The 15,459-nt window shown below is 37.9% G+C and overlaps 1 protein-coding gene across 21 annotated transcripts in view; it reads right to left on the bottom strand.

Moving 5' to 3' along the window:
• Nucleotides 1-15,459, bottom strand: part of SYNE1 (spectrin repeat containing nuclear envelope protein 1) — a 289,881-nt gene that overhangs the window by 133,499 nt on the left and 140,923 nt on the right. For all 21 annotated transcript variants that reach the window (XM_033056260.2, XM_033056262.2, XM_033056276.2 and 18 more), the window contains 9 exons: nt 12,487-12,623; nt 11,353-11,530; nt 9,220-9,402; nt 7,575-7,718; nt 7,090-7,245; nt 5,268-5,432; nt 3,001-3,173; nt 2,043-2,196; nt 1,761-1,904 (listed from right to left, as the gene is read on the bottom strand). In XM_033056260.2, coding sequence (XP_032912151.1) covers nt 1,761-1,904; nt 2,043-2,196; nt 3,001-3,173; nt 5,268-5,432; nt 7,090-7,245; nt 7,575-7,718; nt 9,220-9,402; nt 11,353-11,530; nt 12,487-12,623 — 1,434 coding nt within the window. The remainder of the gene's footprint in view (nt 1-1,760; nt 1,905-2,042; nt 2,197-3,000; nt 3,174-5,267; nt 5,433-7,089; nt 7,246-7,574; nt 7,719-9,219; nt 9,403-11,352; nt 11,531-12,486; nt 12,624-15,459) is intronic.

Here is a 15,459-nt window from a genome sequence, read left to right as displayed (position 1 = left end):
TAATAACAAAAGACTTTCCTGATTTTTACTGCAATTTAACTTAACTTTACTGAAATGATTAATAAGCATATGATCTTAGAAATGGCACTTTTTTCTTTTGCATGACATTTTTTTTTAGCGAACGGAATTGGTATCTTCCACCAGGAGTACCTACTATCTTAGATATGAAGATATTTGCAGATAGTCCCTACAGAGCACAGTAAGAAACAGTCTAAAAGCCTTCTGTGTATGTGGGTGAGCAAGTTACAATAATTTCAGCACTAATTTAGAAAAACATTTTAATAAACTCATGAACTTACTGTCTGCTTTACCTCTTATTTCTAACAGGCCTGTCTAGTGGAAGAAAAGAGGAAAACAGGAGTCTTATCACATCTTTTACAAGGCCTGTCCATGACCGGAAGTGGGAAGGGGAAAAGAGTGACCAGTTTTCTTGCCTCTCAACAGGGGCTTAGGAAATTATATGTCTTGGTCTGCTCAGACATGGGCCATAAACCCTTGGGAATCTTCTCAGGTTTCCTACCTGGCCAGAGGATTAGTAAAATATTTGAACATTCCTTACTTTCCAGCTATTTGCTTTGAATTTTGAATTTCTTTCTATAGAGGTAGAAGGGTTGATTGCACTCTTTATACTTAACACTGTCACCACAGCTGGGAACCAGGGAAGACCAGTTATCTGGGCTATCTGGTGGAAGAGAAAAAAGGAATGGTTCTTGCTACATGGTGTAAGATGTACAGAACTCTTGCCTCTGTGAGACACCATCCACTTCTTACTGTTCCCATGCTGTTGCTCAAGCTGAGCAAATATAGGCAGTTTGTACACTTTGTGCAGAAGAGGGTGAAGACTAGGGCATCCCTATTCTAACAGGAATAGTAGGTATTTACCAGCACTTCCCAGGACTTATGTGTCTTCTGAAGAATCAGAGAAATTTTATTCACTCAAGATCAAAAGAAAGACAGACCATGACATTTTTTGCCTTTGTGGAAGAGAGGTTCACAAGACACTGAATCACTTATGTGTTTGAAAAACTGAATTTAAGCTGAATTTTGAATTTTGCTGTTCTACACGACAAAGGTATCTCTGAGACAACAAAATTCAATTTTACTACATTGTTGTCCTGAAGCAAAGTTGGCTGTCTGAGCATGCATTAATCATTAATTATCACAGAAGAACCTGGGTTAACTGGAGATAATTGCCTAGCTTTAAATCTATCATCAGGTCTTTAATTATTTCTTTTTTACTTTATACCACACCCTAAACCCCACTGATGTTAATCTATGTCCTAATCTTTTCCAGATATACAATATCAATATTTATCAGTAAATGTAGTACTTATCACACTTTTGTCAGTTTACTTGCTAATAAGATTTGTGTTCATTAATAAAATCTCTGTGGCTGTCAACCATTTGTGAATCACACAACTGACTGGTAAAATTTATTGCAAACATACACTTATGCAAATCACAGGTTTGAAGATTTTTTCAACATTTCAGTCACAACGGGTAAAATTAAATCTGTGCTGAAGTCAATGAACCTTTTGTCATGGATTTCCTCAGACTATTCTCCTGATTTTTAGAATGCTTCTGAAGATCTGAAGCTCAATATAGGAAGACATCTATTTATCACCTTAGTAGGTTCCTGTTACATTAAGTTACAGCTGTCCCCAGACTCTTAATCATTTAACTGTAAAATAAATGATCATATGAAAGGATTTTTTTCTTGTTGTCAGCTAAATAAGAAGTGCTATGAATAAAAACTATACCTTTGTTCTTTCTTTGAGGAACTTATACCTCTCCTGTAGGTCTTGTAGCTCAAGCTGAGCAATGTAATGCTCAGCCATCCCCTTTCCTTTCACTTCAATAGTCTCCAACAGGCTGTTATGACTCAACACCTCTTCATTGAGTAGCTGCAAAATAGAAAGAGAAGAACACATTAAGGGCATCATTAAAACAAGACCACTGATTAATCTTGCAGTTAGATAGCTTGTTGTATTGCCTCTAAGGTGTCATGGACTTGTTGATGGCTTTTTGTAAATCAAACACACCTTTGCTTTGCTGAGGGCAGCACTTTTTTCCCTCAGTTCAGCATATTGCCTTTCAGAAGCATTCATACTTGCTTCTACTTTTTCCATCCATCTGGAAAACTGATTAACATCTTCCTGGTAACTTGTCCATTTGGAGAGAGCTCCTTCCAGTTGACTGTAATTAAAAAATACATACATTTTGTGATAGTGGCAGTTCCCATGTTGTTTGAGTAGTGAGATATAGTCATATACAAATATTCTAGACTGTACTTATGAGAGAGATACGTTACAAGATAAGCAATCTGTTTGATTAATAAAGAGAAATTAAGTTTTCCAAATCTGGAATATAGACCTGTAGTTTATGTGGCTAGCTGACACATTCTAGGTATAGTAAATAAATTGCAACTGAAAGTGTAATGAAACATTCTACCCCTTAACCTACATTCAAAAGTTGCTGCATTCTAATGTTTAATTACCTTTGTTTCTTTAACTTGAAATATTTGCAACTACTGATGCTCCACCAAAGAAATTTCCATTTTTTTTTCCTTTATATTTCTTTATTCTATTACTAGGAGCAGCACTGACGGACACTGTAATTTATAGTGTGCTCTTCGGAATGCTAGCAAGTGGAAAAGCAGGCAGGTTCTTGACAGAGCAACCATTAATGTCCATGAAAAAATCTCCTCATTTCTGAGAAGGTTTCAAAGCATCAAGTACAACACAAAGTAAAATATTCAAGATTATGAACATAGAATCAAGTTTTAAGAGTAAACAGACACTAAGTGTTAATAAAGCTTAGCTCCCTTACAGTTTCCTCCTCCTGCTGCTTCAAATGAATATATCACAACTTCTAGACCCAAAGTGTTTGGCATATGCAATCATTTTACATGAATTTGACTCTTATAGTAATAAAATCACTTTTCAAAAGTTTTGACAGTGCTTTGTACTGAGCATCATTCTGTACATCTCTACTTTTTACCTCTTGCACTGGATACAAGCAGACAGAAGAGAAGCCCAGCTGTCCTTCAGATTTTGCAATTGGCCTTCAATCACTGGCACTCCCTCCAGAGAAGTATTTTGTAGAACAGATTCTCCTCTCGTCAGAATAATTTTCATTTGGACTTCTTTTTCTTGTTTCACTGCTAGCAGGCCCTAAGAAGTGAGTGGATATATTTTATTTTTGTCATTAGTTGGACGTGAATATTCTAACTAGCTTTAATGGAACATGACCTGATCATATTTAGCCACTTGTATATAGGGAATTGGAAGATAGACAGTGGGGTTCACAGCTGGGCTTCACAAACAAAAGTGACTTTCAATGGGTAGGTACAGGCTGTTATAAAAACCCTTAGCTGACAGGGAAATTTGTGTGGAATCTGTTCAGGTAATTAGAATGTATCAGAGAAGGTACTGTGCAGTGAAAACGATGACATTCCAAAGGAAACGTCACTTAGATGTAAACAGGAGGATTCATTCATAGAGACAACAAGATGTAATGAAAAAGCTCTTCTCCAGGGTTGAAATACAGTTCCATCACTACAAGATATATTTGCAAAATGAAGATATCAACAAATAAAATCTGTCATCAATGTCAGCCTAGGGACTTCAGCTCACAGCTTCTAACACTATATAGTCATGAAAAGCCTGAACCCAAAAGATTCAATGGACAAAAGCCAAAACATACAGTAATTTCACGAATACAAGCCGCACCAATTTGACCAAAATTTTGGTGGAAACCCGGAAGTGCGGCCAATATTCCGGGGCGGCTAATACATTAACAAAATTCTAAAAGCTGCCAACACGGAAGTGACAGCCCGCGGCAGCCCCAAGCCAAGCTGGAGCCCGGCCGGCCCCGGCAGAGGTGGGAAAGCCTGGCAGAGGCGGGGCCAGCAGTGTGGGGGGCGGGCGGCAGAGCCTGAGCCAGCAGGGCGGGGCAGGGGGGCGGCAGAGCCCGGGCCAGCAGGGCGGGGGAGCCCGGGAGAACTGGGGCTAGCAGTGCAGGGGAGCATGGCAGAAGCAGGAAGGCCGGCAGGTGGGGCTGCCTGGCAGCGGGGGAAGCCCAGCAGAATCGGGGCCAGCAGCGTGGGGGAGCCCGGCGGTGCGGGGGCCTGCAGTGCCGGTCAGGGCGAGGAAACGCGGCGGCGGTGCAGATGGGAGGGGGCGGCCGGCGAGCCTGGCAGCGGCGGCAGCCCTGCCGGCAGGGCGAGCGAGGCGCGGCGCGAGCAAAAGCGGCGCGGGCGAAAGCGGCGGGGGCGAAAGCGGCGCGGGGCGAACGCGGCGCGGGGCGAGCGGCGAGCCCGGCGGCGGCGGCGGTGGCAGCCCGCCGGCCAGGCGAGCGAACGCGGCAGCGGGGCGGTGCTGACGGGAGAGGGGGGCCAGCGAGCCCGGCGGCGGCAGCAGCACCACCCGGCCAGCCCTGCCGAGCCGTGGCGCTGAGCTGGGCCACCCGGCCCCGTCGGCAACCATGAGCGGGCCGAGCCTGCCTGGCCCCGCCCCGAGCCAGTAAAGCCCGCTATGCCGCGATCCTGTTACTAATTGGCCAATTTGTGAAAGCTGCGCACGGATTCTCGCGACGAACTAAAGTGCGGCTAATATTCGGGGTGCGGCTTATCTATTGACAAAGACAGCAACATTGTCGAGGCACCGGGGGTGCGGCTTATAATCCGTGCGGCTTGTATTCGTGAAACTACTGTAATTTTAGTATAATGCTACAATCTTTCACTTTTTGACCTATCCTTATAATTTTGAAGATTTTTGGCTGAGAATCCAAGACATCAATAAAATGAAAAGTCTTGTAAATAGTGTTCTTTAACATTATTGTGTTCTGCTATCAACAGATGTTATTTTCTTAACCGCAGTCATCATTTTAAATGCAAACAATTATACGAAAACATATGCTGAATCAACTGTATCACCTGTAAGATCCAGGAATATATATTGAGATATACTAAACTACCGGAAGTGACTATCCTACTTCTTCCATTTAACCTTCATCAGCCATACAACATTTTTCAAGTACTTCAAGAATTTTCATATATGCAGTTCTCCATGTCATTAAGGTCCTTATCTACTTCTTAAAATTCTAATAACAAGTTCTCTCTGCTGCAAAATGAGTTACTTTTGAGTATACTAAAAATCAGCATCTGAACAACAGTTATTAGACTAATATGCAACAACTAAGTGTCCTATATTTGTATTCCTCATATTGATCTAAAAAGAGCAGGTTTTGGACTCTCATTTCCATACCTCTAGTTTTAACATCCGGCTGTCCAGAACACTCTTGTCTGCAGTAGGATGACAGTAGGAATCCAGCATGTGAACTGCATCAGCAACCCAGTCCTGGAGGTCCTTGACACTCTGTGAGAACTGCTGGTGCTCTGCTACAATCCTATCCATTCTGGAAACTTTCTCCTGCAATTCATACCAACAATGCAATTAGTACCAATATCTATTTAAAGGATTGCCTATTACCCATACCAACTCAAGGACTTTAGAATGAGTCTTGTGAATTACACACAGAAGTTTGCTTCATACACTGATAATTACAAATACACTTAAGCATGGAATGAATTTTGTATACGCACACAAATAAATTGTCCAAACATAAAATACAAATGAAAGTTTTAGAAATGTATTTTTTTATTTTCTAAATCTAAATCTGCAGTTTACTGGTTTCACTTTTTCTTACCCATCTGGTAAATCACATCTAAGCTCTATGTCAATCTTGCAGTGGAAGCTAACTAGTGAAATTGGCCAGTGCAATGACAGATTCAAGCCTGAGAAGTTACACCACTACAGCTATATTACTTTATTGATACTTGGAAAAGACCTGTTTTCCTCAACGATTCTCACTGGTAAAACCATTCTGAAAAATCACTGACACTCATACAGATTAAAAACAAAGGCTGAAGTTACATTGCTAAAAGCCTTGAAGTGAACAAGAATACAAGGCAGAGTGTGTTTTTTCCACTGTGACAGAGAACTAAAGTCAAGTCAATGGACCAGTCTTTGGAAGTTACTGAGAGTTATCTTCCTCAAGATCCATGGCTATCCAAAAAGTTTCAGGATTTCTCTAATAGGTTGGATCATATGTATCCTGTACCTTAGATGACTCCGGCTCATCCTGACATCTCCTACAAGTTCTGCTCACATAATCTTATGTTAGTAACTCATGCATCTTTCACTTTCTCATTTTGGAGACATTAAAATTTATTATGGTCATTCATGCAATCATTTCCCATAAGTCAAAGATATGCTTTATAATTGTTACTTCCACAGAAAATGTAGGAATTTCTAAAGCAGCAATCCTTTAAACACAAATACCTGTGTAATTGAATAGTCATTCCAAAACATATATCCTGTATCCTTAATCATTCCAGTTACTGTAGCAATGGTAAACCTATATCAAGCATTTTTCATTACATGAACTTTGAGAAAAACAACAGTTCTAATATGGAGGCTTTCTTATCTGTCTACACTAGACAAATGGGAGAACTATTAAGTGGTGAAGTGTGTGAAGCACCACTCAAAAAAAGAGAGTTATGTTAAACTCTCAGTTCTTGGTCTGATGGTTTAGAATGTGGCTCATGGCTCCCCTTCAAAAGCAGCATAAGAGGTAATATTTTTTTAGAAGACCAATTTATTACTTTTAGGTGAAAATAGTAACAATGTCAATAAGCATCATTATAGGATGAGATGAAACAACAACTCGTCTGCATCCTTCTTTTCTAAAAAACCCCATCTCTGCTAATTTTTGAAAAATACGTCTTTCAGATGTCACTTATTACAAAACTATAATGTCTTCAGTGCTTGAAAGAATCAAAATCAGGTGGCGTTTACTTCTTAATCGGTGCACTTTTAAATTAAAAAAAAACAAAAAACAATCACAGTAACATTCTGTTGACAGTCCTTACTCTCCACTCCTAAAAAGTCAATGTGAAAGACAGAACAGCTCAGACATATCACAAAGCAGGCAAGCAAGACAACTGCAGTGTTTCATATTCAGTCTTTATTTTTCCCTACATACATCAAAGGAGTTGCTTAAGAGCACATACATTGGATGCATTACCTTTGTCAGATTGCTTAGAGTAAGATACTGAGAAGACAACTGAGACACTCTGCGCATAAAGCTTTTGCTGACAGCTTGTTCTTCCCACAGCTGCTGAGCTTTCTCTTTTAGCCTGTTGAGCTGATGCTCGTGGCAGCTTATTTCCTCAAGGACAGACTGTAAAGCACAAGCACAGTAATAATAAGGGTGGGTGCAAGAAAGCAGGAAATAGAGAAGCATGAAGGTGCCATGAAAAATAGAAGTGACATATGGCAAGCTTGCTGAGAAAGGCACACCATACGGTTACAGCAATGGAGCAGCATGCGATAAGAAATGTGGAGATGCAAAACTTGATGGAACAGGATCATCAACAGCAAACCTCAAAAACAGATGCCATCTTATTTAGAGGTCAGGATGCTAGAATGATTAAGCTTTTGTAAGTAACCAATGAGGTCAGGAGGATGGGACAGGATGGTCTGCCTATGTTAAGAATGCCTAAAAGTCACCTGCAGCTTTTGCTGCTCTCTCCGCTTGGAAGGAAGATCATGGAGTCGACTGTTACTTCCTTGCACTACCTTCTCAGTTGAGGTCAGCCACTCCTGCAGAGGCTCAGCAGTTGCTTCAAAGTCCTTCATCTGGACCTTTAAGTTCTAGGAAGGCATGCAAATTTCTATGAATAGTCCCAGTGCACTAGACATAACTAATTCACAATACACAGATCAAGCACACAAAAAAGAATATATAACTTTAGGCAAATTATACACAACTCTTCAAATAAATTACATCAGCTCTGCCTATTCCTATCCCACAGACACCAAAATAAAAGTTTGATAGGGCACACTTTTAAAAAGCAAAATAGAAGCAACAATGTAGAACAACTACATAGCTAAGGGGAGGCTGAAGCAAGTTTCTTTTGATTAGAAAGCTTTACAGATATTATGAGATTTGACTTAATCTAATCCTAATTCACATAACTAAGGCAGTTTCAATAATTTGGGATATAAGTTATCTAATAACTGACTTCAGTCATTGAGATTGACCCCTCCTTAAATGGGTTGCCACTGTTTCTAGGTGGTGTCTAAATTCAACCCAGTCCTGGGGAACATTTCTGGTTATATCCTCTTTTAGAGTAAAATTCTGGTCATAAATAAGTGCATTAAAGGCATATGAAGGCATTCCTTCAAGGCCTGTGTACTTTTCTTGTAGGCTTATTCTGCATTATTTAATAAAAGACCACCTGAAATAATTAATGTGGAATACAAACCTGAACAGCATAGCTCCTGTGTCCTTGTTATTTTAATGTTTTTTTTCCCCCAGACACATCTAGTTCTCTCTTCATCTACACCCATATAATTTAAACATTCAAATGGAAAACTAAGCCTATGAGACTAAAAATGCTTGACTGAAAAAGCCTAACCTCTGAGAACATCCTCTTTCCATGGTAAACTTGAGATGAAGAAAGGTACATCCTTGCTACCTGAAAATTTTCATTGAAATGCTTTCTCTCATAATGTATGAAGTGTATTTAAACTTTTTCTCACCTGTCTAGGCAGCATTGGTTTGAAACATGAATGTCTAGGAACTTTAATTCTCCTATGTTATGCAGGGAATTTCAGATGAGACCTTTTGACCTTAAAACCTATGACCTTAAAAAGTTTCTGATTTTAAGATATTCACCACTTATTGGTTGAATTTTGAGTTCTGAACAGAAAAAGGCACTGCAATTTACTTTAAAAATTGCCCAATTAAGTAAGTACATGTCACCTATCTGCAGTAAGAGACAACATTTACACACTCTACTGAGATTATTCAATTAGCAATTGTGTCAGAAATCATTGTTCAAAAAGAAAATGTGTTTTAGTAAGGGATTTGATGAGACTACTGAATTTCAGCAACTGTTATCTTTGATTCTGAACAACACCCTTCTGCACAAAACACTCCACTTAAAGTGAAATCAGGTCATAAAGATAGGAGAAGTAAACAAAAGTAAAATGCAAGCAGAAGAATAAGACTTCTTGAAAACATCTGTTTCTTAGTTCTGTCACATAGTAAACACTCACTGCTATATACGAAATCTAAACTGTGCTGTTTGAAACAGAAACAAAGAAGTAATTAAGATCCAGTCTTTCCTCATTGTGACTGGTTCAATACCTCCAATGCAGATTTCTTCTGGTGGAGTGTGGTGATAAAATTTTTCCAGTCTTCTTTAGCAGCAGCAGATTTGTCCTCGATAACTTTAGCCTTTTCCTTTGGTAAAACAGAGCACAGTAGTTCTCCTTTGGATGCCACCAGGTTTAGCTTTTGTTGCCCATTCTCACTTTCCGATAAGAATTCCTAAAAATAATAATAAAAAAAGCTAATTGGTGAACTTTGGGTCTGAACAAAGTCAAGCTGCTAGAAAATTTATCATTGATGAGAGTTTACAATTTCTGCATGTTAACATGTTAATGTATCTTTCAGTAAATTCATTTCAGTATTGTTTGTATTGATGATACAGGCAACAGCCACTTGATCCAGAAATGAAAGTGTCTGAAAATGTATATATTAAGACTCTAGGATTACCTGAATTTTCTATATTTGATGAGACAATTACTAGTGATTTAGTTGGGTATTATATTCCCTTAAAGATCCCTAGTACAGAAAGTGATGAAAGTATCATTTCAGGGAGCTGTTATCCTGACAGAGATAACACAGGGGCCCCCTCAGAGGCACACACTGGACCAAACCCCTGCCCACGGCCAGCTCCAGCCACACTGGATTTGCCATGAACATGCGGTGTGGGCTGATGCTCAGAACCTGACCAATGTCCAGTCTGTGTGATTTACGCCTCTGTACCCTTAATTTACCTTCCCTGTTTAGAAGTATTTTTCTTCACAGAAATCTTGCACAGTGCTAGTGTGCAAGGAGCGTGTGGAAAAATACAGGTACAAGAATTATACAGAAATGTAAGGAAACACACAGATTTTTAAATTCTAATTTATTGGGATAATCTCTTTGTAACTTATAATTGTTAAAAAATATCTTTGTTAGCACCTGGGGCTTAAAGAAATTTAGTAGTCTTATATAGAAATATTTTAAACTGTTACTATTATGATTATGTAATACACATAATCATTAGGTTACACCCCTGCTCAGAAGTAACAGGCTTGGTACCAAAATTATTAGGTCAGGTTCTGATTCTATGTTACATTAGAGGTCTTAGTGGAGAATGCAAAAGGTCTATTAACTTTGAGAATCTTGAACTATAAATTCTGGCTATATTGAAATGAAATATATTGGTGACTTGATGCAAAAAGTGCTGACAGACAGAACATAAACTTTGAAGAAAAATAAAATTTTAGGTTTATACAGGTTACCAAGACACCTTTAGAAGTCCTAAAGCAGTCATAAAAAGTTTATTTCACCTAAGGCAGCCTTCACAGAGGAGAACAAGGTATGGGCTTACATTATGAGGAGGTTGTAGTGATTAAAAAAAATCCGCTGTTGAAAAAACCCCAGTCTTGCTAAAATATTTATATTTAACATAAAAAATTACCAGGACATTTCCCCCAAAGATATTCTTAACATGAAGCAGTCAAACATTTGATATATCAAGACCATTTAAGCAGGGGAAAGTGAATATACCAAAATAAGGAAGAAGTGATTTGGCTTTTGGTGTTTTCTGAGAAACATATGAATTTCTTCAGTTATGCTATCTAACTAAAGGTATAATAGCCTCATTAAATAATTATTATTTTGTTATTTTCAGTTAAAATTATAGTTATATTCTTTTAATAAAAATATTTCTTTCAACTGATTTATTAAATATACTTTCAACTGTCATTCCTTTCCACAGAACTCTTTGAGCTTATTTTAGTTTTATTTGAAAAATATTCTTTTTAAATGCCTGCTCACACTGATATAATTTAACTCTGTTCTTGTACCATAAGGGCTCCTCTTTCATACATGATGAAAAATATTCACATAATTGTGTCATAACTCCAGGTACCAAGACTTGATACTGGTATCATTCTGATTTTACAGTACTCTCCCACCTACAACACATTTTTTCCCATTGTTAAAAAGAAGCAGACAAGGAAAAGTATTATGAGACATAACTACTTACAAACTGTACCCCAACAAAATACAAAAACAAGAATTGTTTATTTCTTTGCAATGAGTCACCCTTAGTGTTAACAATTACAACATTAACAAAAGCAGTAATTAATCAAATAAATAAATCAGAGCTGTACATGAAATTAATTTGGTCTCCCTCAGACTAGTATTTGACTGCTATAAAGTTACCTGTATTTTCTGCAGACTTGCTGAAGCTTCACTGATGTTTTGAGGCACGTCAAAGCATTTGGCAGTGGTGACCCTTGCATTGACCAGCCACTGTTGAAAATCCCTGAAAGCTGTCCGAAATCTTTGCTGCAAGATCTGCTCTTTGCTCTGACATCCTTTTGAAGCTTGCAGGCAGAGGCTGGTTTTATCACATCAGGGAAGAAGAAGAAAGCGAGGGAGGGAGGGAGAAAAGGCAGGACTCTGTTAGGTGACAATGCTATTATTTTCTTCTCTGAAACACAATGGTAAGGGTAGGTTAACCTGGATTCCTCCTACCAAATTTATGCAGTTAACTGAGGCACCAGGAAATCCATTAGAAGCTTTCAGTTCTCAAAAATGAAGCATGTAAATTGGGACATAGCTGTCACAGATATGACAGGTACAAGTGCTTCCAGAGACTGACTCAGTGCACCTAAGCATCAATGTATTCTGCCAGCCTCTTTCTCTCTCTAGGGAGAGGGTGCAGGACTAAAGCGAATAAAATTCTAACTTCACTGGCTCTGTTAAGTCTACGAGGTTATAAAGGATCAATCTGAGCTATCACATCCTTCTGCAGCTACAGAAATCAGAAGCTGTAATCTCCTGCAAGAAACAATAGAACCTTCTGTCTGAAATGCAGGTGTCACACTCCAAAGTCAATCAGAGTGACTTGAGAGAAGGCAAGAAAGCAGGCAAATGCTACCTTCCCTAGTTAGTTCCTGTTTCAAGAAACCAACTAAACAAAGAAGAATAATCTGAAGGACAAAATTAAGAAAAATATCTGAATTAGCTGGTATAGCTCCTTCTCCTTCAGAAAAACAAGACATACGGCTACCTCACTTTTTTACAAGGGCTCCTGTAATACATCAATACAGATATACATCTAGTTTCAGCTGAGTTTAGTGGCATAGCCCAGCTTTAAGGAAAAAAAAAACAAAAAAATCAAATTACTACTTTGTATAACTTTTGTTGACATCAAAATCAAAATAATGATTCTAACTACTGCATATGTCTGTCTCTAGTTCTAAAATTCTAATGAATGGTTCCCTAAAAGACATCTCATCCCTCACTCCCCATACACACATGAGATGAACTCTAAACAAGATGAATGCTTACCTGTTATACTCCTTAATCAACCCTGAAACTTTTGAAGAATGAGTACTTAAATCCCTGGAAAATCTACAAAGATCATTTAACTGAGTTTTGATCTCATCTGTCATTTGTTCAGACTTTACTAGAGCATCCAATGTTTCCTGTTAAAGCAAAATAAATGAAAAATATTGGTGAGTAAATATAAAAGAAAACCCACAACTTTTTAATCAAAATTTATCAGAATTTAAATTAATTAATTTATGATCTATATGTTTACTTTCAAGAGCATTTTAGTAGTCAAGTCTACAGTACCTCATTTAAAATTACGAGCTTCTAGAGACCAAATTTCTGGATGCTTCAACTTCATTAGCTCAAAATGTTCTTGAAGCCCATTTTAAGACATAAATTTCATTCTAATACATGAGCAACAGTATTGTCAATTTGCTGTACACATATAAAAGTATATACATTCAGAGAACACCAGATTATATGTGTTTATATAAATATAATTATCCTTTTGACTTGAGTTTAACAGGTTAAATGAAAATTGTTTTGAGCTGTATACAGAAAGTTAATTTATGCACAAAGCTTTTTAACAGTTTCAACTCTTTTCACAGATGAATTCATAATTTAAAAGTACAGTTGTTCACAATCCTGTGAGAGTAACTGGGTTACTGCCTGTCATTGATGCACTGGAACATTTCTCGCCTTAGAGACAGCTAAGCCAACAACAACAAGAAAAGAGATTTTATTGGCTTGGCTTGCATCACAAGGAGAGGTGTGATAAGTACTCCAACAAAAACAGTGCTTGATGATGTCCACAGCAACTCCACTGCAGAATTCTGCCAGCAACTCCAGCATAATGAGCAGTGCAGACTTGGCTCCTCGCCTCACTAGGAATTGAATTCTTCAGACATTCCTCTCAGACTAACAGCAAAAGTTCTGCAGTGCAGGCAGACCAGAGCATTTGGCATGTATAGAATAGTTTGGCTAAAGTGCCAGTCTGGAAGAAACTTACAATATAAACTTGAGAAACAGATCACATGAAGGTGAAGACAGATTTGAACAGAGACCTGGAAGTGGGAGATAAGGATGCCCTCAAAACACATTTCTGAAGATATATATATGTGTGTGTGTATGTATATGCACATATATATATGTATGTACACATACATATTCAGAAAAAAAGAGAATGATTGAAAATACACATAGTGAACAGTTCAGCACAAAATTGAATGATCAGTAAAAGTACAAATTATATTTTGCTGCAGCAGATTTTGAGGACTCCCCTGATTTACATTGCTCCTTATCATATTATGGACTATCTTCTTTGAGCCACTCATGCAACAGAAATCTCTTCAGTCATGATTAACAGATACTTGAAATAGTCACTTACTTCAATGCCATATAAAGTAGCATTTGAACTAAGTAATTATGTAAGAGCAATAGTGCTTAGGAAAAAAATCTTAAACTACTTTTTGCTTTTTATGTTAGACTACTGAAACCATTCGTTTGGAAAGCATTAGAAACAACACCACAATGGACATTACCTAAACACAACATGTCACAAATTGCCAAGGGCAGGCATCACCATAATGAATTGCTAACAGTCTCTTTTTTATCTAAAGAAAGCATCTCTTAAGACTACTGCCAGGCTAGAACTACTTGTTTTCAAAACAATTTTTCAGTTTCAAATAACCTACCTCAAAAACTACTGAGACATTATTCTGACTACATACAACCTTAGGCACAGAGTACTTACAAACAGGAGCAATAACTTCCGAAACAGGGTAAATTTAACTACAGCATTTTTCCATAAAGTGATATCACTGTTGTAGCCAGTTGGATTTAATATCGAATCTGACAATTACAAAAATAATTTGCTGAATTCCAAGCACAAAATCTGTTGCTCTAATGCTTCACATACCTAAGGGAACAGAGTTTCAGTATAACAGAGTAGCAGAATGATCTTGCTAATTCTGAGAATTAGGAAATGCATTTTTAATTTGTGGCCTTGGCTAACATGGCAACAGAATCACTGCGAGACAATAGAAATAGAAACTGCAGTGCTATTTTACATTCACAATAGGGCCTTTCCCTGGGGTCCAAAAATGGGAAGATTATTGCCACATTTCCTCTAACTATAAATAAAATTACATAGTGGGGCTGTGCATAGTTACCTCATGAAATGCTTCTGCATCTTCCTCATTAGCCAAAGTTTACAACTGTCTAAACTAAATAAAGTGTTCTTACATAGAGCTACAGTACATACCTAATTATATATACTACTAATAAAAGCAATACCCTTTGAATTTAGTACTTCTCCATTTATGAAATAAAAAAACCTGTGTATTGATAACAATCCCATGTCTTCCTTTCCTTTTTGAAAACACACATACATGGAACATTTTGCATATTTCTGCAATTATTTGCTTCATCTTAATGCCCTCTTTGTTACTCCAACAGACACATAACGGCACTCAAGCAAGCAGGTTTCATAAATCCATGCAAGGAATTCTGTGAAAGAGGAAACCACAGAAATAACTTGGCACAGACCCAGCAGAAGGAGAGTAATAATCTCAGTTAAAAGAAACTGGTGTTCTGGGGTTTTTTTGAACATGACTTCAGTCAAGGGGTCAGAAAGCAGGCAGTACACACCTCTCTCCCCCTACTGAAACTGCTTTATTACAAGGTTACATGAAAGAAATACTCTGTATCAACATCTGTGATTCATTGTGTTTGAGATACTTGCAAACATGTATCTTGATTGTTACAAATATGTATATATATTTACACGAAGGCGTTGTGATGGGGAATTATTTACTAGGAGACAATCAGGAAGAGAAACAACCTCTATTTCTCTAAATTCTACTGCACCCCAAAGCAAAGCAATTAGCAATCGGAGCCGTTTCCAGATTAACTTCTTTAAATATTGGACAAGATCTCAAAGTGCAAAACGTAGAGAATCTCTCAAGAAAATGAAAACATAAGTCAAAT

The sequence above is a fragment of the Catharus ustulatus genome, chromosome 3, assembly GCF_009819885.2.
Source record: "Catharus ustulatus isolate bCatUst1 chromosome 3, bCatUst1.pri.v2, whole genome shotgun sequence".
Taxonomy (NCBI): domain Eukaryota; kingdom Metazoa; phylum Chordata; class Aves; order Passeriformes; family Turdidae; genus Catharus; species Catharus ustulatus.
The sequence above is the reverse complement of the archived record's forward strand: the minus strand, read 5'-3'. Positions and strand labels throughout refer to the sequence as shown.